Source organism: Neoarius graeffei, chromosome 27 (genome assembly GCF_027579695.1).
Source record: "Neoarius graeffei isolate fNeoGra1 chromosome 27, fNeoGra1.pri, whole genome shotgun sequence".
NCBI lineage: Eukaryota > Metazoa > Chordata > Actinopteri > Siluriformes > Ariidae > Neoarius > Neoarius graeffei.
The window spans coordinates 844582-868538 of NC_083595.1; the positions used below are offsets into that span (position 1 = coordinate 844582).

The 23957-nt window shown below is 46.3% G+C and overlaps 1 protein-coding gene across 1 annotated transcript in view; it reads right to left on the minus strand.

Annotated features, from left to right (window-relative positions):
- Nucleotides 1-1223: 1223 nt before the first annotated feature.
- Nucleotides 1224-23957, minus strand: part of LOC132874809 (zinc finger protein ZFP2-like) — a 59553-nt gene continuing 36819 nt past the window's right edge. The window contains exons 5-7 of the mRNA XM_060911215.1: nucleotides 12818-12885; nucleotides 12469-12647; nucleotides 1224-8111 (exon numbers count right to left, since the gene is read on the minus strand). Of these exons, the coding sequence (XP_060767198.1) occupies nucleotides 6787-8111; nucleotides 12469-12647; nucleotides 12818-12885 (1572 nt within the window). The 3' untranslated portion in view covers nucleotides 1224-6786. The remainder of the gene's footprint in view (nucleotides 8112-12468; nucleotides 12648-12817; nucleotides 12886-23957) is intronic.

Below are 23957 nucleotides of genomic sequence, written 5' to 3' on the forward strand. Positions count from 1 at the left end.
TCACCCCTACTGAATCTAGAATGGACACGGATGCTGTTCTCAGAGTCTTCCAGGTGATCAGAACAATGTCTCTAACAATTAATTTGTTGTCGAAAGATACAACCAGGTTTGAGAAATTCCACAAATTCAGAAACAAATTCAGAATTTAAAACCACGGGTCTGTAAATAATTAGTTGAATCAACTGCGTAGATTTTTTTTTAGCTACATACATTAGGATAAAGAACTTCAAGCATACTGAATTTTTGTTCAGGTTTTTGTACAATTCCTAGATTATTATAAACAACTTTGATGCCTTCTCCTCAACCAGTGAGACGAGGTGGATGCATATAGTTGGACGAGCTTCATTTAAGTGCTCCGTACTCATTTGGTTTGATCGACATTTCCATTAAACATTAAAATCCTGATCAGAAATAATTCCATGAACAATTAGTCTCATGCTGCAGTACTACACTGATAAGAGTTACAGTTAAATCATTATTTGTATGGTGGTAATTAATGACTACTTAAGAGCAAAAGAAAACAGTCTCATTTTAAACATCACTATAAGGTTACAGATTTTAAAACAGTCATAGAACACTGGTCTACAGCCAAAATGCTTCTGAAATAAATATAGTCAAACTTTCCTAATTCTGGATCGCTGAGAACGAAAATGAAACTTAAAATTGTTCATTGGCTCGTTTTCAAGATTGGCTCTATGAATAAATCTATGAGTGGCTTTGGATAGTACTTACTTTTTTGGCAAAACAATGAATGATGCAATCTGAAGCCGGTATTGCATCATACATGACATTAGGTTATTCCTTGAAGTCACTGATGATGCATTCATAAATCAACTGACTTCACTCTGCTGAACAAACTGGTCTTAGATCAGCTCAAAAAAAAAAAAAATTCATACAGTGCTATGCACTCGAGATCAAGTCTTTGCTTGAAAAGAGATGCTCCATTTCATGAATACAAGAGACAAGCTGCCAATAAATAAATAAATAAAAACCCACTGCGTGCACACAGAATAAGGACGAAACCTATTCAGTACTTATACATAATTGTTTTGTGCAATTTGGTTCATGATACATTTTATTTATATAAACTTTTTGCTGATTTTCTCGTGTTACATAAAGAGATCAGGTGAAATATCATGTAAACCGACCATAAACACATGAAGAGACCTAGTTTTACAATTTATATTTAAAACATTACCATCTATACAATGTAAATAAGTATAAAATATAAAATCTTAAATATCTTGGAAACCATAGCCAATTAGCTGATTAACTGTCACTTCTAATTCAACACACCAAATTTCATAATATTCAACTTCATCTCTGAAGCAGACAACTTCTGAAAAATTGTTGACCAGTGTAACATGAACAATAAAGTTCAAAGTACAGGTCATTTTCAGTCAAAACTGTAACAACCATATTTAATTTGACAACTTTAAATCATGCAGTGTCTCTGAGTTAGTGCACTTGAAGGTCTTAAATGTAACTGTGGCAGCAGGGGCGTGATCAAGCGCCGGTCTGTGACAGGAGGGCGGAGTCAGGGAAGGTAAGTGGCAGAATCACTACACCTGACGTCAATTAACCTGTGTTTGTGTGTCTTCCCAGTGACTGCACCCTACTTAAGGAGGGAGAGCGAGAGCAGAGGGAGCTCTTCCCCGAACCAGACGCTGGTTGTGTGTGTGTCTGCAGTTATATGTCAGTTGTTCACTGGAAAGTGTGACAATAACAAAACGCATTATTAACCTGAACTCTGTCCTGCCGTCTTCTGTGCTCCGCCCTTCCATGAGAACCGCTACAGTGGTGCTGAAACCCGGGAATTATCTGGAGCGCAGAAGCCGAACAGCCCCATGGAGTCCTCCCCATTCGCTGACCTGGTCCACGCCTTCGCCACGGCCCAGCAAAGCCAGCACCAGGCGCTAGTCACCCTCCGAAAGGAGCAGGAACAGTGGTTCGAGGCCCTGGTGTTGGCCCAGCAAGAAGATCGTCAGGCGTTCCGGCACCTCCTCGCGTCGGCGGGGTCTACCAACGCTCCCACTGCGGGCCCGTCCCCCCTCACCCTGACAAAGATGGGCCTGCAGGACGACCCCGAGGCATTCATCACGCTCTTTGAGCAAGTCGCGGAGACCTCGGGGTGGCCGATGGATCAGCGCGCGGCGCGCCTCCTCCCCCTGCTAACGGGAGAGGCGCAGCTGGCTGCGCTACAGCTCCCTGCCGAATGCAGGCTGGCCTACGCGGACCTTCGCCGGGCCGTCCTCCAGTGTATGGGGTGCACCCCCGAGCAGCAGCGTCAGCGCTTCCGCGCTTTGCCCTTGGAGGAAGTCGGCCGGCCATTCGCGTTTGGCCAGCATCTCCAGGACACCTGCTGGCGGTGGTTGAGGGCCGACAACTGCGACGCCGAGGATATCGTCGACCAGGTGGTACTGGAAGAATTAATTCATCGCACGCTTGCCAGCAGGAACCGCGGAGTGGGTCCAGTGCCAACCCCCGGCGTCGCTGGATTAGGCCATCAAGCTGGTGGAGGACCATTTGGCGGCTGTCCCGGCGGCAGGACAGCAGACAGCCTCTTCTCTCCTCTCTCTCCTCCTGTGTCCTGTCCTTGCCCCATTCCCCCACTGCGGGGGCTGGCGCCACCCCAGCCGGCCCGCCGCACCCGCGGTGCCCTCCCATTTCTCCCTTCTGTGTCTGTCTCTCCCCCCCCTCAGGTGAGTGAGCCCCAGAACACTGGTGCGGAGAGGAAGCCCGGGCCGGTTTGCTGGCGCTGTGGGGAGCCGGGCCACCTCCAACAGCAGTGCACGGTAATGGAGGTGGGCGCGATGGTTCAGATCCCCGACGTGCCAGAAGCCGCCCTCGATCGGGCCGGAGCGTATCGCATACCGGTGAGTATCCAAGGGGATACATATCAGGCGTTGGTGGATTCTGGTTGTAATCATACCTCAATTCACCAAAGCCTGGTGCAAGATGAAGCATTGGGGGGAGCACAGGGGGTGAAGGTGTTGTGTGTGCACGGGAATGTTCACAGCTACCCTTTGGTGTCAGTCCACGTTTTTTTCCAAGGGGAAAAATTTATAGGAAAGGCGGCGGTTAATCCTCACCTCACCCACTCGATAATTTTGGGGACTGATTGGCCGGGATTCAGGGAGTTGATGAGTCATTTAGTGAGGAGTGGGTCCTGCCATAGGTCAGCAGGGGGAGGTCCTGGTGTCGCCTTGGCGGGAGCAGCTGTCACAGAGCCGTCTACGTCATCTCTGCCTAAGAGTGAGGAGCCACAGGCTCCTCCTCCCTCTCTCGGGGAATCCCTGGCAGATTTCCTGTTAGAGCAGTCGCGGGACGAGACTCTGTGGCATGCGTTTGACCAAGTGAGAGTAATCAATGGTCAAACTCTCCCGCCGAATGCCACCCTGTCCTTCCCCTATTTTTCTATTATGAAAGATATATTATACTGAGTGACGCAGGACACTCAGACGAAAGAGCAAATCACATAGCTTTTAATTCCAAAAAGCCGCCGGGAATTGGTATTCCAAGCAGCTCACTTTAATCACATGGCTGGACACTTAGGGCAGGATAAGACACTAGCCCGAATAATGGCCCGATTCTATTGGCCGGGGATTCGCGGCGATATCTGGAGGTGGTGTACGGCGTGCCATGAATGCCGGTTAGTAAATCCAGCGGCCATTCCAAAAGTGCCTTTGCGCCCTCTACCATTAATCGAGACCCTGTTCGAAAGAATTGGGATGGATCTCATCGGGCCATTAGATCAGTCAACACGAGGGTACCGCTTTATATTAGTTCTGGTGGACTATGCAACGCGATACCCGGAAGCAGTGCCTCTCCGCAATATCTCAGCACGCAGTATTGCGGAGGCACTCTTCCGCGTCATCTCCCGAGTTGGAATCCCGAAAGAGATTCTGACTGATCAAGGCACCACGTTTATGTCACGGACACTGAACGAACTGTATGGGTTATTAGGGATTAAGCCGATCCGCACCAGCGTGTATCACCCACAAACGGACGGTTTAGTTGAACAGTTCAATCGCACCCTCAATAATCTCATCTCATTATCTCTAGCCGCTTTATCCTTCTACAGGGTCGCAGGCAAGCTGGAGCCCATCCCAGCCAACTACGGGCGAAAGGCAGGGTACACCCTGGACAAGTCGCCAGGTCATCACAGGGCTGACACATAGACACAGACAACCATTCACACTCACATTCACACCTACGGTCAATTTAGAGTCACCAGTTAACCTAACCTTCATGTCTTTGGACTGTGGGGGAAACCGGAGCACCCGGAGGAAACCCACGCGGACACGGGGAGAACATGCAAACTCCACACAGAAAGGCCCTCGCCGGCCCCGGGGCTCGAACCCAGGACCTTCTTGCTGTGAGGCGACAGCGCTAACCACTACACCACCGTGCCGCCACCCTCAATAATATAATTAAAAAATTCATAAGTGAGGACGCATGTAATTGGGATAAGTGGCTCGAGCCCTTGTTGTTTTCAGTGCGAGAAGTCCCCTAAGCCTCCACGGGGTTCTCCCCAGTCTAATTATTATATGGGCGTAAGACGCGCGGCATTCTAGATGTGCTGCGAGAAAATTGGGAGGAGGGACCTTCACAAAGTAAAAATGAAATTCAATACATTATGGACCTGCATGCAAAACTCTACACACTCACCCAGCTAACCCAGGAGAATTTGCGGCAGGCCCAAGAACGGCAAACCCGCCTGTACAACAAGGGTACGTGCCTTAGGGAGTTCGCACCGGGAGATAAAGTAATCGTACTGTTGCCCACATCGAGCTCCAAATTGATCGCCAAGTGGCAAGGACCCTTTGAGGTCACACAGCGAGTCGGGGACGTCGACTATGAGGTGAGGCGAACGGACAGGGGTGGGGCGCTACAGATTTACCACCTCAATCTACTCAAACTCTGGAATGAGGAGGTCCCCGTGGCATTGGTGTCAGTGGTTCCGGAGAAGGCGGAGCTAGGGCTGGAGGTTCAAAATGGAGCATTGGCATCGCGCACCTCTCCGGTCCCCTGTGGAGACCACCTCTCCCCGACCCAACTTGCAGACGTAGCCCAGTTGCAGACTGAGTTTTCGGATGTGTTCTTGCCCCTGCCCAGCCGAACCGACCTCATAGAGCACCACATTGAGACGCCCCCAGGGGTGGTAGTGCGTAGCCGCCCTTACAGGCTACCTGAACACAAGAAAAAGGTGGTTCGGGAGGAACTTGAGGCCATGCTCGAAATGGGCATCGTCGAGGAGTCCCACAGTGACTGGAGCAGCCAGGTGGTCTTGGTACCCAAGGCCGACAGGTCGGTCCAGTTCTGTGTGGGCTATAGAAAAGTCAACACGGTATCTAAATTCGACGCGTATCCAATGCCTCGTATTGATGAGTTGCTCGATCGACGAGGCATGGCTCGCTTTTATTTGACACTGGATTTAACAAACGGTTATTGGCAGATCCCCTTGACTCCACTATCCCGAGAAAAAAACGGCCTTTTCCACACTGTTCGGCTTACACCAATTTGTCACAATTCCTTTTGGGCTGTTTGGGGCACCCGCTACGTTTCAGTGGCTGATGGACAGGGTCCTCCGCCCCCACGCCACCTATGTGGCCGCATACCTTGATGATATTATTGTCTATAGTAATGACTGGCCGAGGCACCTCCAACATCTGAGGGCCATCCTTAGGTCGATGAGGCGAGCGGATCTCACAGCCAACCCGAAGAAGTGTGCGTTGGGCGGGTGGAAGTACGATATCTGGGCTTCCACGTGGGCAACGGGCAGGTTAATTTGCGTCCCCAAATTAACAAGACAGCAGCAATTGCGGCTTGCCCAAGGCCCAAGACCAAAAAGGGGGTGAGACAGTTCCTGGGGCTGGCTGGCTATTATCGTAGGTTTATACCTAATTATTTGGACGTCACCAGCCCGCTGACTGATCTCACTAAAAAGGGGGCACCAGATCCGGTCCAGTGGACGGAGCAATGCCAGCGGGCTTTCTCTGAGGTAAAGGCTGCACTGTGTGGGGGGCCACTTTTACACTCCCCTGACTTTTCTCTCCCCTTTATGTTACAGACGGATGCATGGGACAGAGGGCTGGGGGCTGTTTTGTCCCAGGAGGTGGGGGGGAGGACCGCCCAGTCTTGTACATCAGTAGGAAGCTGTCGGTGCGTGAGGGGCGCTACAGCACCATTGAAAAAGAGTGCTTAGCGATCAAGTGGGCAGTCCTCGCCCACCGTTACCACCACTCCCCTCCAGTGGCTCCACCGCATGAAGGATGCCAACGCGCGGATCACCCGTTGGTACCTGGCACTCCAACCCTTTAACTTCAAGGTGATCCACAGGCCGGGGGCGCAGATGGTGGTGGCGGACTTCCTCTCCCGTCAAGGGGGGGGGGGGGGGGGGGGAGTCGGCTGCAGTGGGGGTATGTGGCAGCGGGGGCGTGGTCAAGCGCCGGTCTGTGACAGGAGGGCGGAGTCAGGGAAGGTAAGTGGCAGAATCACTACACCTGACGTCAATTAACCTGTGTTTGTGTGTCTTCCCAGTGACCGCGCCGTACTTAAGGAGGGAGAGCGAGAGCAGAGGGAGCTCTTCCCCGAACCAGACGCTGGTTGTGTGTGTGTCTGCAGTTATATGTCAGTTGTTCACTGGAAAGTGTGCCAATAAAAAAAACGCATTATTAACCTGAACTCTGTCCTGCCGTCTTCTGTGCTCCGCCCTTCCGTGAGAACCGCTACAGTAACTAAACAAGCAAACGTCTTCCCACACTGTGAGCAGTGATGCGGCTTCTATCCTGTGTGAATACGCTGGTGTGTTTGGAGATGACTCTGCTGAGTAAAACTCTTCCCGCACTGTGAGCAGCGATACGGCTTCTCTCCTGTGTGAATACGCTGGTGTGTTTGGAGATCACTCTGCTGAGTAAAACTCTTCCCACACTGTGAGCAGTGATACGGCTTCTCTCCTGTGTGAATGCGCTGGTGTGTTTGAAGAGCACTCTGCTGAGTAAAACTCTTCCCACACTGTGAGCAGTGATACGGCTTCTCTCCTGTGTGAATGCGCTGGTGTCGTTGGAGATGACTCTGATGAGTAAAACTCTTCCCACACTGTGAGCAGTGATACGGCTTCTCTCCTGTGTGAATGCGCTGGTGTGTTTGGAGATTACTCTGCTGAGTAAAACTCTTCCCACACTGTGAGCAGTGAAACGGCTTCTCTCCTGTGTGAATGCGCTGGTGTGTTTGGAGATTACTTTGCTGAGTAAAACTCTTCCCACACTGTGAGCAGTGAAACGGCTTCTCTCCTGTGTGAATGTGCTGGTGTTGTTGGAGATCAATCTGACTAGTAAAACTCTTCCCACACTGTGAGCAGTGATATGGCTTCTCTCCTGTGTGAATGCGCTGGTGTGCTTGGAGAGTACTCTGATGAGTAAAACTCTTCCCACACTGTGAGCAGTGATACGGCTTCTCTCCTGTGTGAATGCGCTGGTGTATTTGGAGATGACTCTGATGAGTAAAACTCTTCCCACACTGTGAGCAATGAAACGGCTTCTCTCCTGTGTGAATCCGCTGGTGTCGTCGGAGATCACTCTGCTGAGTAAAACTCTTCCCACACTGTGAGCAGTGATACGGCTTCTCTCCTGTGTGAATGCGCTGGTGTTGTTGGAGATGACTCTGACGAGTAAAACTCTTCCCACACTGTGAGCAGTGATACGGCTTTTCCCCTGTGTGAATGCGCTGGTGTGTTTGGAGATGACTCTGACGAGTAAAACTTTTCCCACACTGTGAGCAGTGATACGGCTTTTCCCCTGTGTGAATGCGCTGGTGTGTCTTGAGTGCATTCTGATAACTAAAACTCTTTCCACAATCTGAGCAGTGGTGAAGTTCCTTCTGTATATCATTATGGGAAGTATCAGAATGGATAATATCAGTTGATGTTGGTTGACGACTGCAGCATTTGGAGGGGATCTGAAGCTTATATTTAATCTCTCCTGATTCTCGCAATCTCACGTACTCTTCATAGTGGCATCTCTGGATATGCTTGTCGAGGTAAATTGGAGATGCATCGGAACGAGGGCATGTGGAGCAGGAAAAGACTTGCAGCAGAGCGTTCTTTATTTCTGGAGAAATGAAGGGACAAAAATAACAAATTGAACATGAAATGCAACAAGATTATAAAATATACCAACACTAACCCAATGTAAGGAGTGCCTTTACTGAAAATCAAGATTCTACATGAATTAAGACTGAGACAAAAACAAAAGGTTGCGGACTAAGATACAGCAGCCTCTAGCTTGGAATACTGGGAGTTTCAATAAGGTCCTGGAACAGCAGCTATGCACAGCATTGGCCATAGCCCCATGGGTCTGAGCGACCAAAGGGGAGTTGTTGGTTCCTGTTGGACATCATGTCAAGTCTAGGTAATGGCAAGCCTAGCCTTATTTACATCTCATCCAGGATTGAGAAGGAAACTCAGCCCTCACATTCAAGGTTCTGAAAGATCCAAAAATGGGCCTTATTTATCAAACTGGATATGGATAGATTTATTTGCAAATAGTTTCTAGTAGCATTTACACAAGCAAATATGTATTTTCTATCTGGATTTTTTATATGGATTAGGTTGTCAAGTTTAAAAACACTTATTAATTTCAATTACACACTAATTTCATGAAATTAAGTTTTGTGGGATTTTGTGAAGCCCCATGATTCATATTAATGTAATTGATGAAAGCAAGCCAACATCCATAAATTAAGACATATAACAATAGTCATTTAATTTAAATGTAGGCGTATAAAAAAAAAAAAAAGGGGGACACATTGCATCGGTTCAGATGGCATTCAAGTAGGTCTGCAGCAGTAGGAATTTCCTTACTGCAGTATTTGAAGAATGCCACGGTGTGATTTGTAGTAATAAAGCAACCAAACCTCCATGTGTTTAATTGTTCGTTAATTCATCAGACACTATTTGTTCCTTAACATGTTGAAGTTCTTCAGCTGCAAAAGTTTAAAGTGCATATCCTGGACCAATTTATTTATTTATTTTTTTATATATGAAAATTATGTCCCTTTACACACTCATCCAGAGGTGTAATTTTGCACAAGACCATCTGTCAACAGCAGAAAAAAATAAAATAAAACGTGTCTGGAAAAATCCCAAGGGAGTCTGGAGTGAGATTCGTGACGTCACCTGCGGAAGCGCCAGCAGGCTGTGAGAGCTTGCATGGTTTCAGTGCACAGCCTGTGTAGACCAAGCGCTCCCATTTCTCTCTTTGTCCAGTCTTGTGGGAAACGATGAGTACTAATACCATCATGATTGGTGTTGCTACACCCTCCTACGATACATCTGTTAACCATTTTAATAATTACGTGATAACGTTGAAGAAATTTGCATAAAACCACCAGGTCATTTTCTCAGAAACAAACCAGCGCTGACGTAGGATTCAGAGGGAGGCGGTCCGCACGCGACATCACGAAAATCAGTGTTTGGCGGGAAATTCAAATGCCAAGTTTTTCAAGAGGTGGACCGATTCGCCTCAAATGGCTTGATTTCAACTGAATTTTTCTGGTATTGCGCAAGGTAACAAAATTTCACAGAATGCAGAATGTTATAGATATTTGACCAAAGTTTAATATAAAATAGGAGAATTCCATTGATCTTGCTCCTGAATTTACCCGTGATATGCACTTTAAAGAGCTAAAATTTAACATAATTAAAAAGATAAGTTCTCCATGGTATGACTCTGGCGGAATTATTGAATTCCATAAAAATACTAAAATTGTTATTGCTTGTTAAATTGCTTGATAATATAACCATCACATATGCTCCTGAAATAAAGCAAATGTGTTGCAATTGATTTTTATCATGGTTGATGGGTTTGACTGACATCTGCATTATCCAATTAACAACTTCATTTGGTTCAGACACACTGCATGTGTGTGTTCAACTAACTTCTTTCCAGCCAGCTGGTTATATTGCACTGAAGGTATTATAATGCCGCCCCCCTCCCCAGTGTTTCTGTAATATGGGGAGGTCTGACATTATCCTATATTATGTGTTTACTGTGACAGGGCATTCCCCCCCCCCCCCCGATTTCTCCCCAATTTTCTCCCTAATTTAGCCATGGCCAATTCCCACCCATCAGACTCCTCCCCAGTATCACATAACAGCTGCCAGTCAGGAAGGGCTATCATGTGCTTCCTCCAAGACAAGAAATACCAGTTGACCACGTTTTACTCATACAATGTCAGGGGGCTGCAAAGCACACTCGGACGAAAGCCCAATCCACTTACTTACTATTAAATGTGCTCTCACACACCCATGACTGGCCAGTGTAACTGACAGGGCAGAGAAGAGAGAGCATGCCATCTCTCCCTCCCAGAGAGCCCAGACAATTTTGATCTCTTGAGCTCCCAACCACAGATGATTGTGGCGTCATCAGGATTTGAAAGTGGCAATATCTGGATGATGGGGAGGATGACGGGGACAACACTTTTCTGCTGTGCCACTCGGGATCCACAGGGCATGCATTTTACGCTACTTCTGGTTAAACTGGGCATGATGAATAAAACTACAACAATATCTTGTGGTTTACTATATACAGTAGTGCTTGAAAGTTTGTGAACCCTTTAGAATTTTCTATATTTCTGCATAAATATGACCTAAAACATCATCAGATTTTCACACAACTCCTAAAAGTAGATAAAGAGAACCCAGTTAAACAAATGAGACAACATTATAATACTTGGTCATTTATTTATTGAGGAAAGTGATCCAAAATTACATATCTGAGTGGCAAAAGTATGTGAACCTCTAGGATTAGCAGTTAATTTGAAGGTGAAATTAGAGTCAGGTGTTTTCAATCAATGGGATGACAATCAGGTGTGAGTGGGCACCCTGTTTTATTTAAAGAACAGGGATCTATCAAAGTCTGATCTTCACAACACATTTGTGGAAGTGTACCATGGCATGAACAAAGGAGGTTTCTGAGGAACTCAGAAAAAGCGGTGTTGATGCTCATCAGGCTGGAAAAGGTTACAAAACCGTCTCTAAAGAGTTTGGACTCCACCAATCCACAGTCAGACAGATTGTGTACAAGTAGAGGAAATTCAAGACCATTGTTACCCTCCCCAGGAGTGGTCAACCAACAGAGATCACTTCAAGAGCAAGGCATGTAATAGTTGGCGAAGTCACAAAGGACCCCAGGGTAACTTCTAAGCAACTGAAGGCCTCTCTCACATCGGCTAATGTTACTGTTCATGAGTCCACCATCAGTAGAACACTGAACAACAATGGTGTCCATGGTAGGGCTGCAAGGAGAAAGCCACTGCTCTCCAAAAAGAACATTGCTGCTCATCTGCAGTTTGCTAAAGATCATGTGGACAAGCCAGAAAGCTATTGGAAAAATGTTTTGTGGATGGATGAGACCAAAATAGAACTTTTTGGTTTAAATGAGAAGCGTTATGTTTGGAGAAAGAAAGGCATTGCATTCCAGCATAAGAACCTTATCCCATCTGTGAAACATGGTGGTGGTAGTATCATGGTTTGGGCCTGTTTTGATGCATCTGGGCCAGGACGGCTTGCCATCATTGATGGAACAATGAATTCTGAATTATACCAGTGAACTCTAAAGGAAAATGTCAGGACATCTGTCCATGAACTGAATCTCAAGAGAAGGTGGGTCATGCAGCAAGACAACGACCCTAAGCACACAAGTCGTTCTACCAAAGAATGGTTAAAGAAGAATAAAGTTAATGTTTTGGAATGGCCAAGTCAAAGTCCTGACCTTAATCCAATCAAAATGTTGTGGAAGGACCTGAAGCGAGCAGTTCATGTGAGGAAACCCACCAACATCCCAGAGTTGAAGCTGTTCTGTACAGAGGAATGGGCTAAAATTCCTCCAAGCCAGTGTGCAGGACTGATCAACAGTTACCGGAAATGTTTAGTTACAGTTATTGCTGCACAAGGGGGTCACACCAGATACTGAAAGCAAAGGTTCACATATTTTTGCCACTTAGATATGTAATATTGGATCATTTTCCTCAATAAATAAATGACCAAGTGTAATATTTTTGTCTCATTTGTTTAACTGGGTTCTCTTTATCTACTTTTAGGACTTGGGTGAAAATCTGATCATGTTTTAGGTCATATTTATGCAGAAATATAGAAAATTCTAAAGGGTTCACAAACTTTCAAGCACCACTGTAGTCAGTTTCGCAATAGCAAGATATGCAGTGGGCGGACTTCACGTGTCTCAAAGGAAGCTGATAGACTTCACCCTCTCTGGTTGGTCACGGTCACATGATCAAGAAGACCTACCTGGTTGGTGGAACAGGCTAAAATGAGGTCTCTGGGAAATGCTCTAAATATTGCAGACTGCATTGTACAACAGCTTTCATCCCAGAAACACTGGTAGGCTCAGAAATGTCATGAAATGATGCAGAAAATAACCTCTATAACCTGTTAGACAAAAGTAACACCTTGCTGTGTGGTTGTTCCTGTAGGTGCAGGACTGAGTTCTTTGGTGTACTCCTCTTCATACCACACCAAGAGCTCCTGTCCAGGGTTAATCGATTGACAGCAACGATACAGAATTCCCCCTTGATATTCAAATGCCACAAGATTCTGTTCTTCTTCATTACGGGCACAATTCACATACCTAAAAGAGTGAGGCAACGTTTCAGAAAAAGGTGAAAAATCAGATCAGAGTTACAGACTTGGAGAAAGCATGGTGGAGATATCAATGACATGAAGATAAAGTTCTTCCAACAAATGAGGAGCTGTAAAATCAAATCACTAAAATGACCCAACAGCTGGTGTACTGCTCACCTCATCCAATTCACATGTGTCTCTCTTTTGGCATCAATGTATTCTTCACACTGCATGCTCCTGTATACCTGTAGAAAAATACCACATTTACATTTTTTTTTTTTACACAAAATCAATACAGTGGGACAAAAAAGTATTTAGTCAGCCACCAATTGTGCAAGTTCTCCCACTTAAAAAGATGAGAGAGGCCTGTAATTTTCATCATAGGTACACTTCAACTATGAGAGACAGAATGGGGGGGGGGAGAATCCAGGAAATCACATTGTAGGATTTTTAATGAATTAATTGGTAAATTCCTCGGTAAAATAAGCATTTGGTCACCTACAAACAAGCAAGATTTCTGGCTCTCACAGACCTGTAACTTCTTTACGAGGCTCCTTTGTCCTCCACTCGTTACCTGTATTAATGGCACCTGTTTGAACTCGTTATCAGTATAAAAGACACCTGTCCACAACCTCAGTCACACTCCAAACTCCACTATGGCCAAGACCAAATAGCTGTCAAAGGACACCAGAAACAAAATTGTAGACCTGCACCAGGCTGGGAAGACTGAATCTGCAATAGGTAAGCAGCTTGGTGTGAAGAAATCAACTGTGGGAGCAATTATTAGAAAATGGAAGACATACAAGACCACTGATAATCTCCCTCGATCTGGGGCTCCACGCAAGATCTCACCCCGTGGGGTCAAAATGATCACAAGAACGTCTCGTCTTCTTCCGCTTTATCCGGGACCGGGTCGCGGAGGCAGCAGTCTAAGCAGGGAAGCCCAAACTTCCCTTTCCCCAGACACCTCGGCCAGCTCCTCGGGAAGAACACCGAGGCGTTCCCAGGCCAGCCGAGAGACATAGTCCCTCCAGCGTGTCCTGGGTCTTCCCCGGGGCCTCCTCCCGGGGGGACATGCCTGGAACACCTCCCCAGGGAGGCGTCCAGGAGGCATCCGAAAAAGATGCCCGAGCCACCTCAGCTGATTCCTCTCGATGTGGAGCAGCAGCGGCTCTACTCCGAGCTCCTCCCGAGTGACTGTGCTTCTCACCCTATCTCTAAGGGAGCGCCCAGCCACCCTGCGAAGGAAACTCATTTCGGCCGCTTGTATCCGCGATCTTGTCCTTTCGGTCATTACCCAAAGCTCATGACCATAGGTGAGAGTCGGAACGTAGATCGACCGGTAAATTGAGAGCTTCGCCTTTTGGCTCAGCTCCTTCTTCACCACAACGGACCGGTAAAGCGACCGCATCACTGCGGAGGCTGCACCGATCCGTCTGTCGATCTCACGCTCCATCCTTCCCTCACTCGTGAACAAGATCCCGAGATACTTAAACTCCTCCACTTGAGGCAGAACTTCTCCACCAACCTGGAGAGGGCAAGCCACCCTTTTCCGGTCGAGAACCATGGCCTCGGACTTGGAGGTGCTGATTCTCATCCCAGCCGCTTCACACTCGACTGCAAACCGCCCCAGTGCATGCTGAAGGTCCTGGTTTGAAGAAGCCAACAGGACAACATCATCCGCAAAAAGCAGAGATGAAATCCTGTGGTTCCCAAACAGGATTCCTTCTGGCCCCTGGCTGCGCCTAGAAATTCTGTCCATAAAAATTATGAACAGAACCGGTGACAAAGGGCAGCCCTGCCGGAGTCCAACATGCACTGGGAACAGGTCTGACTTACTGCCGGCAATGCGAACCAGACTCCTGCTCCGTTCGTACAGGGACCGGACAGCCCTTAGCAAAGAGCCCCGAACCCCATACTCCCGAAGCACCCCCCACAGAATACTACGGGGGACACGGTCGAATGCCTTCTCCAGATCCACAAAGCACATGTGGACTGGTTGGGCAAACTCCCATGAACCCTCGAGCACCCTATGAAGGGTATAGAGCTGGTCCAGTGTTCCGCGACCAGGACGAAAACCGCATTGTTCCTCCTGGATCCGAGGTTCGACTATTGGTCGAATTCTCCTCTCCAGTACCCTGGAGTAAACCTTCCCTGGGAGGCTGAGAAGTGTGATTCCCCTATAATTGGGGCACACTCTCCGGTCCCCTTTCTTAAAAAGAGGGACCACCACCCCAGTCTGCCACTCCAGAGGCACTGTCCCTGACCGCCACGCGATGTTGCAGAGGCGTGTCAACCAAGACAGCCCCACAACATCCAGAGACTTGAGATACTCAGGGCGGATCTCATCCACCCCCGGTGCCTTGCCACCGAGGAGCTTGCAAACCACCTCAGTGACTTCGGCTTGGGTAATGGACGAGTCCACCTCTGAGTCATCAGCCTCAGTCTCCTCAGTGGAAGACATGACGGTGGGATTGAGGAGATCCTCAAAGTATTCCTTCCACCGCCCGACAATGTCCCCAGTCGAGGTCAACAGCTCCCCACCCGCACTGTAAACAGTGTTGGCAGAGTACTGCTTCCCCCCCCGAGGCGCCGGACGGTTTGCCAGAATTTCTTCGAGGCCGACCGATAGTCCTTCTCCATGGCCTCCCCGAACTCCTCCCAGTTCCGAGTTTTTGCCTCCGCAACTGCCCGAGCTGCAGCACGCCTGGCCTGCCGATACCCGTCAGCTGCCTCGGGAGTCCTGGAGGTTAACATGGCCCGATAGGACTCCTTCTTCAGCTTGACGGCATCCCTTACTTCTGGTGTCCACCACCGGGTTCGGGGATTGCCGCCACGACAGGCACCGGAGACCTTGCGGCCACAGCTCAGAACAGCTGCGTCCACAATGGAGGTAGAGAACATGGTCCACTCAGACTCAATGTCCCCCGCCTCCCTCGGAAGCTGGGAAAAGCTCTCCCGGAGGTGGGAGTTGAAGACCTCCCCGACAGAGTGCTCGGCCAGACGTTCCCAGCAGACCCTCACCATACGTTTGGGCCTGCCAGGTCTGTCCAGCTTCCTCCTCCGCCAGCGGATCCAACTCACCACCAGGTGGTGATCAGCTGACAGCTCAGCCCCTCTCTTCACCCGAGTGTCCAAGACATAGGGCCGGAGATCAGATGAAACGACTACAAAGTCGATCATCGACCTCCGACCTAAGGTGTCCTGGTGCCACGTGCACTTATGGACACCCCTATGCTCGAACATGGTGTTCGTTATGGACAAACCGTGACTAGCACAGAAGTCCAATAACAAAACACCACTCGGGTTCAGATCGGGGAGGCCGTTCCTCCCAACCACGCCCCTCCAGGTGTCACTGTCATCTCCCACGTGAGCATTGAAGTCCCCCAGTAACACAATGGAGTCCCCAGTCTGAGCACTCCTCAGTACCTCTCCCAGGGACTCCAAGAAGGCCGGATACTCTATACTGCTATTTGGGCCATAGGCACAAACAACAGCAAGAGCCCTCTCCCCAATCCGAAGGCGCAGCGAGGCGACCCTCTCGTTCACTGGGGTAAACTCCAACACATGGCGGCTGAGCTGGGGAGCTATAAGCAAGCCCACACCAGCCCGCCGCCGCTCACCACGGGCGACTCCAGAGAAGTGGAGAGTCCAGCCCCTCTCGAGGAGCTGGGTTCCAGAGCCCAAGCTGTGCGTGGAGGTGAGCCCGACTATCTCTAGCCGGTACCTCTCAACCTCCCGCACAAGCTCAGGCTCTTTCCCCCCCAGCGAAGTGACATTCCATGTCCCAACAGCCAGCCGCTGTGTCCGGGGATCAGGTCGTCGAGGCCCCTGCCTTCGACTGCCACCCAATCCACATTGCACCAGTCCCCTACTGCTACCTCTGTGGGTGGTGAACCCACAGGAGGTCGGGCCCACGTCAGCTCTTCGGGCTGAGCCCGGCCGGGCCCCATGGGCAAAGGCCCGGCCACCAAGCGCTCGCATACGAGCCCCAACCCCGGGCCTGGCTCCAGGGTGGGGCCCCGGCTGCGTCATCCCGGGCGACGTCACGGTCCTCGGATTTCTCTCCATAGGGGTTTTGGTGAACTGCTCTTAGTCTGGCCTGTCACCTAGGACCTGTCTGCCTTGGGAAACCCTGACAGGGGCATAATGCCCCCGACAACATAGCTCCTAGGATCATTCAAGCACACAAACCCCTCCACCACAATAAGGTGGCAGTTCAAGGAGGGGATCACAAGAACGGTGAACAAAAATCCCAGAACCACACGGGGGGACCTAGTGAATGACCTGCAGAGAGCTGGGACCAAAGTAACAAAGGCTACCATCAGTAACACACTACGCCGCCAGGGACTCAAATCCTGCAGTGCCAGACGTGTCCCCCTGCCTAAGCCAGTACATGTCCAGGCCCGTCTGAAGTTTGCTAGAGAGCATTTGGGTGATCCAGAAGAGGATTGGGAGAATGTCATATGGTCAGATGAAACCAAAATAGAACTTTTTGGTAAAAACTCAACTTGTCGTGTTTGGAGGAGAAAGAATGCCGAGTTGCATCCAAAGAACACCATACCTACTGTGAAGCATGGGGGTGGAAACATCATGCTTTGGGGCTGTTTTTCTGCAAAGGGACCAGGACGACTGATCCGTGTAAAGGAAAGAATGAATGGGGCCATGTATCCTGAGATTTTAAGTGAAAACCTCCTTCCATCAGCAAGGGCATTGAAGATGAAACGTGGCTGGGTCTTTCAGCATGACAATGATCCCAAACACACCGCCCGGGTAACGAAGGAGTGGCTTCGTAAGAAGCATTTCAAGGTCCTGGAGTGGCCTAGCCAGTCTCCAGATCTCAACCCCATCGAAAATCTTTGGAGGAAGTTGAAAGTCCGTGTTGCCCAGTGACAGCCCCAAAACATCACTGCTCTACAGGAGATCTGCATGGAGGAATGGGCCAAAATACCAGCAACAGTGTGTGAAAACCTTGTGAAGACTTACAGAAAACATTTGACCTCTGCCATTGCCAACAAAGGGTATATAACAAAGTATTGAGATGAACTTTTGTTATTGACCAAATACTTATGTTCCACCATAATTTGCAAATAAATTCTTTAAAAATCAGACAGACAATGTGATTTTCTGGATTTTTTTTCTCATTTTGTCTCTCATAGTTGCGGTATACCTACAACCCCGATTCCAAAAAAGTTGGGACAAAGTACAAATTGTAAATAAAAACGGAATGCAATGATGTGGAAGTTTCATAATTCCATATTTTATTCAAAATAGAACATAGATGACATACCAAATGTTTAAATTGAGAAAATTTATCATTTAAAGAGAAAAATTAGGTGATTTTAAATTTCATGACAACACATCTCAAAAAAGTTGGGACAAGGCCATGTTTACCACTGTGAGACATCCCCTTTTCTCTTTACAACAGTCTGTAAACATCTGGGGATTGAGGAGACAAGTTGCTCAAGTTTAGGGATAGGAATGTTAACCCATTCTTGTCTAATGTAGGATTCTAGTTGCTCAACTGTCTTAGGTCTTTTTTGTTGCATCTTCCGTTTTATGATGCGCCAAATGTTTTCTATGGGTGAAAGATCTGGACTGCAGGCTGGCCAGTTCAGTACCCAGACGCTTCTTCTACGCAGCCATGATGCTGTAATTGATGCAGTATGTGGTTTGGCATTGTCATGTTGGAAAATGCAAGGTCTTCCCTGAAAGAGACGTCGTCTGGATGGGAGCATATGTTGCTCTAGAACCTGGATATACCTTTCAGCATTGATGGGGTCTTTCCAGATGTGTAAGCTGCCCATGCCACACGCACTAATGCAACCCCATACCATCAGAGATGGGGGCTTCTGAACTGAGCGCTGATAACAACTTGGGTCGCCCTTCTCCTCTTTAGTCCGAATGACACGGCGTCCCTGATTTCCATAAAGAACTTCAAATTTTGATTCGTCTGACCACAGAACAGTTTTCCACTTTGCCACAGTCCATTTTAAATGAGCCTTGGCCCAGAGAAAACGTCTGCACTTCTGGATCATGTTTAGATATGGCTTCTTCTTTGAACTATAGAGTTTTGGCTGGCAACGGCGGATGGCACGGTGAATTGTGTTCACAGATAATGTTCTCTGGAAATATTCCTGAGCCCATTTTGTGATTTCCAATACAGAAGCATGCCTGTATGTGATGCAGTGCCGTCTAAGGGCCCGAAGATCACGGGCACCCAGTATGGTTTTCCGGCCTTGACCCTTACGCACAGAGATTCTTCCAGATTCTCTGAATCTTTTGATGATATTATGCACTGTAGATGATGATATGTTCAAACTCTTTGCAATTGTACACTGTCGAACTCCTTTCTGATATTGCTCCACTATTTGTCGGTGCAGAATTAGGGGGATTGGTGATCCTCTTCCCATCTTCACTTCTGAGAGCCCCTGCCACTCCAAGGTGCTCTTTTTATACCCAGTCATGTTAATGACCTATTCCCAATTGACCTAATGAGTTGCAATTTGGTCCTCCAGCTGTTCCTTTTTTGTACCTTTAACTTTTCCAGCCTCTTATTGCCCCTGTCCCAACTTTTTTGAGATGTGTTGCTGTCATGAAATTTCAAATGAGCCAATATTTGGCATGAAATTTCAAAATGTCTCACTTTCAACATTTGATATGTTGTCTATGTTCTATTGTGAATACAATATCAGTTTTTGAGATTTGTAAATTATTGCATTCCGTTTTTATTTACAATTTGTACTTTGTCCCAACTTTTTTGGAATCGGGGTTGTATGATGAAAATTACAGGCCTCTCATCTTTTTAAGTGGGAGAACTTGCACAATTGGTGACTGACTAAATACTTTTTTGCCCCACTGTATATGGCTTTAAATGGAGGTTTACAGAAACAAGAACAATGGCTCATGCCAATATTATTAAGCCTCATGAAGGCTGAATTAAAGGTTTTTGACTGTATCGTAAGATTCACAAAACAGCTGACAAGCTCCAAGATGAATTTAGTAACTATAGGAAAATGCAGGCAAGGCTTTATCAGAATTTAGGCAAAGGAAAGGTTTCTCATAAAAGGCTTTACTTCTGACATGGCAAAGCTGTGCTGTGAATCAGACCTCTCTGATAAATATCTGTCCCTTGTGTTTTGGTCTCTAAACAGACAGCTACAAAAATACACAACTTTAAAAGTCAGTTCTGTCTCTAAATGGGTTTTATATAAAATATTTTTGATCTGTACAAGTAATATTTATTTGGGCGCCAATGTTGTTTTAGTTCAGTGTAGCAGTGTTCATCTTTAATTTAAATGATTTAAGTTTACTTTTAGTCTTGTGTCCTGAAAATAGTAGTTACATTTTAGTCTTTTTTTTTTTTTTGGTCAAGATTTCATCAATGGAACTCGATTTTAATTTTAGTCTATCAATGTTTTAATCATAATTTCCTCAGATAGTTGCATGGTACTTGTAAAATATGCCCTGCAGTTTTAAGAGGGCCTGTTGCAGCAGGGGTTTAGCCGGATTCCCCCCCAGCATATGGCTGGTTTTGTCACTATGCAGAAGTTACAGTACTCAGTATAAATGAGTACACCCCCTTTGAAAAGTAACATTTTAAACAATCTCAATGAACACAAACAATTTCCAAAATGTTGACAAGACAAAGTTTAATCTAACATCTGTTTAACTTATAACATGAAAGTAAGGTTAATAATATAACTTCGATTACACTTTTTTTTTTCAGTTTTACTTAAATTAGGGTGGTGCAAAAATGAGTACACCCCACAACAAAAACTACTACATCTAGTACTTCGTATGGCCTCCATGATTTTTAATGACAGCACCAAGTCTTCTAGGTATGGAATGAACAAGTTGGCGATATTTTGCAACATCAATCTTTTTCCATTCTTCAACAATGACCTCTTTTAGTGACTGGATGCTGGATGGAGAGTGATGCTCAACTTGTCTCTTCAGAATTCCCCAAAAGAAAATAATTTCTTTACACCACAAATGTGAAGGCTACAAGATGATCAGCAAAGCTTTACTTATCAGTCAGAATACTGTAGCAAAAGTGGTACAAAAATTTAAGAAAGATGGAACTGCAACCATCTCACAGAGACGTCCAGGTCGTCCACGGAAGTTAACACCTCGACAGGAGCGTCTTCTGATGAGAAGCGTTGAAGAAAATTGGCATGCAAGTTCACTGTAGTTACCTAAAGAAGTAGAAAGCCAAACTGGGGTGACTATTTCCGGTGACACAATACGGGGTACACTGTGGATGAATGGCATGCATGGATGCCGTCCACGAAAGAAGCCTCTCCTAAAGCCCAAGCACAAAAAAGCCCGCCTCGAGTTTGCCAGGGCCCATACTGACAAAGATGAAGACTACTGGGACTCTATACTCTGGAGTGAGGAGAACAAGATAAATGTTTTTGGAACTGATGGCTTCAAAACTGTATGGCGTCGCAAAGGTGAGGAATACAAAGAAAAATACATGGTGCCTACAGTGAAACATGGTGGTGGCAGTGTCCTTATGTGGGGCTGCATGAGTGCTGCTGGTGTTGGGGAGCTGCATTTCATTGATGGCATCATGAATTCACAGATGTATTGCTCTATACTGAAAGAGAAGATGCTACCATCACTCCGTGCCCTTGGTCGTCGTGCACTTTTCCAACATGACAATGATCCTAAACACACATCTAAGGCCACTGTTGGATTTCTGAAGAACAGGGTGAAAGTGATTCAGTGGCCAAGTATGTCTCCTGATCTGAACCCAATCGAACACCTATGGGGAATTCTGAAGAGACAAGTTGAGCATCACTCTCCATCCAGCATCCAGTCACTAAAAGAGGTCATTGTTGAAGAATGGAAAAAGATTGATGTTGCAAAATGTCGCCAACTTGTTCATTCCATGCCTAGAAGACTTGGTGCTGTCATTAAAAATCATGGAGGCCATACAAAGTACTAGATGTAGTAGTTTTTGTTGTGGGTGTACTCATTTTTGCACCACCCTAACTTGAGTAAAACTGAAAAATGTGTAATCTAAGTAATATTATTAACCTTACTTTCACGTTATAAAGTTACAGATGTTATTTTAAATTTTGCCTTGTCAACATTTTGGAAATTGTGTTCATTGAGATATTGTTTAAAATGTTACTTTTCAAAGGGGGTGTACTCATTTACGCTGAGCACTGTATGTGGAGTTAGCCACAACTGTAATGGTGATGAGCGCTATTTTCATATGAAGACGTTACTTTGTTCAGACCAATGCCGTGTGTGTGTCCTGACTCATATACCCGTTAGAATCCCGGAGCATTATGAAAGCCATGCAAGCAGGGAAGTGAGCGAGTCTAGCAAACCGGATTCACTCCCGCTTCCCAACTACGGTCAGGAACGTGAAAAAGAGGGAAGGCAACATACTGGAATGGATTTTGCTCAGGACATTTCCCCTAACTGTAAAAATGCCCTTGAGAAGTAAGCTAGGATGACTGTCTGAACAGAACCAGCTATTCTTGGGTCACGTTTATTCGTCAGGGCATAATGAACAGAGATTTTGTTTTGCCGTGCTTTTACCGGCCCTCTCTGTGGGCCTGTCATTTCAGGTTCACATGACAGCATGTGTGTTCTCACCGGTCAATCACAACCAAGTTAGCTAATGCACGTTAACATTCTACACTAATGCAAAAGCAGTGTGCAGCAGTGAAACAAAAGCCATGGAAAGGTCAAAAATTAAAGGAGGGGCCAAAAAAACAAACAAACCAGGCATCAGAGGCATAGGCTTCTAAATGTTTAAAAAATAAATAAATCTACAAACTGTTTGGGCATCAGCACCCTGAATTGGCCTGCAATGCCATTTTCAAGGACCAGAATGAAGAGCTTAAAATGGACATTAAAACAAAGCTATAGACTAGGCTGTTGCCTCTCGTGGTTACCAGAAGACTAGCCCCCCTGTAACCCTAGCTGTGAGAGGCCGAGGGCTATGGAAACGAAGGTCAGCGCCGCCCAATGTGCCTGACTGCATGGAGCGGGAAGGACTTTAGAGATGGGCTAGGCTGCATGTTCATTTAAAACTGCCGTAACTTGCCCAACCATAACTGACTATCATATGTACCAGAGATTTCCAAGCTTGTTGGGGCTGAAGCACATCAAAGGTCAAATCAGAATGTCAAGGCACACCAAATTAAAAGTTAACTATCGATTATGAAGAACGTCACACACATTATGATGGGCTGGAAGGTCATTTGCAAAATTTGACCCAGATTGCACTACAGCAGATTGTCAAATAATTATTAAAACAGATAGGTAAATCAGACAGGCAATTGTATAATTTATTAAAAACGTGAGGCAACGCTCATTACAGTGTTTTCCATGAGTTACTTAGACTGCAGTGAGTGAAGGAAGCATTACAGAACACAAACACCATTTGATTTGAGACTGATAACATTAAGTGTCCACTCCAGTCATCCACTAGTCCAAACACAATACTATGGTTATCAATTTAAAACAGCAAACATCAATGGAGAAGTTAGCATTGATAATTAGCATTCATCAAACTTGAGATTAGAGAACGATAACATCAGCATGTCCGAATCTCATCTCCTCACTTTAAAACAGTGCATGGTTAAATTTGTAGAGTTTTAGCTTATTTGAGTCAGAAAAACTGCTAACACATCCGGTAGCATGTATTCGTCATTCAAAACACAAGTGCATGCTCTAACCAGAGTTCAAAAGAGGTTTATTTTTGGCTAAAATGAAATTATTCTGTATGTTCTCTATTCAATATTTTAAATTTTCTAAAAAATAAATAAACCAGTTGAACACAGGTAACCACTTCTAATTCATTTCTTTGAGGGCTAAAGTGTATGCTCTAGTCATTTTATTAACCGTTTATGAACTGAAACTCCTTAACCATGCTTTGTGGGTGTGGCCTTTTTGCTGTGGCATCACCATTCATATTGAATTTATGCTTAAATTACTAAAGCACTTTTGTTTTGTGCAAAGTCTTCCTAGATCTAAAACTCTTAATTTTGCTTGCAAAGTGCACCAGTTTGATACATTTAACTTTAAAATAAACAAAATTATCTCACAGGGGAGCATGCCCCCAGAGCGAGGGCCACTGACCCTAGTTTTACAAAATCCTGAGGGAAACACTATTATTCTGTACTTTTTTTTTTTTAATAACTACTGCCAGAGGAAAAGCTACCTGTTCTTTTGCAAGTTAGGGTAGCTGTGAAAGAAATCACTCTCAGCTCAAATGTAGAAGTAGGTGACCGTGATTATGCAACATATCCTAGAAGCATGTTGATGTTCAAAAATAAACTTGACGGGTAGT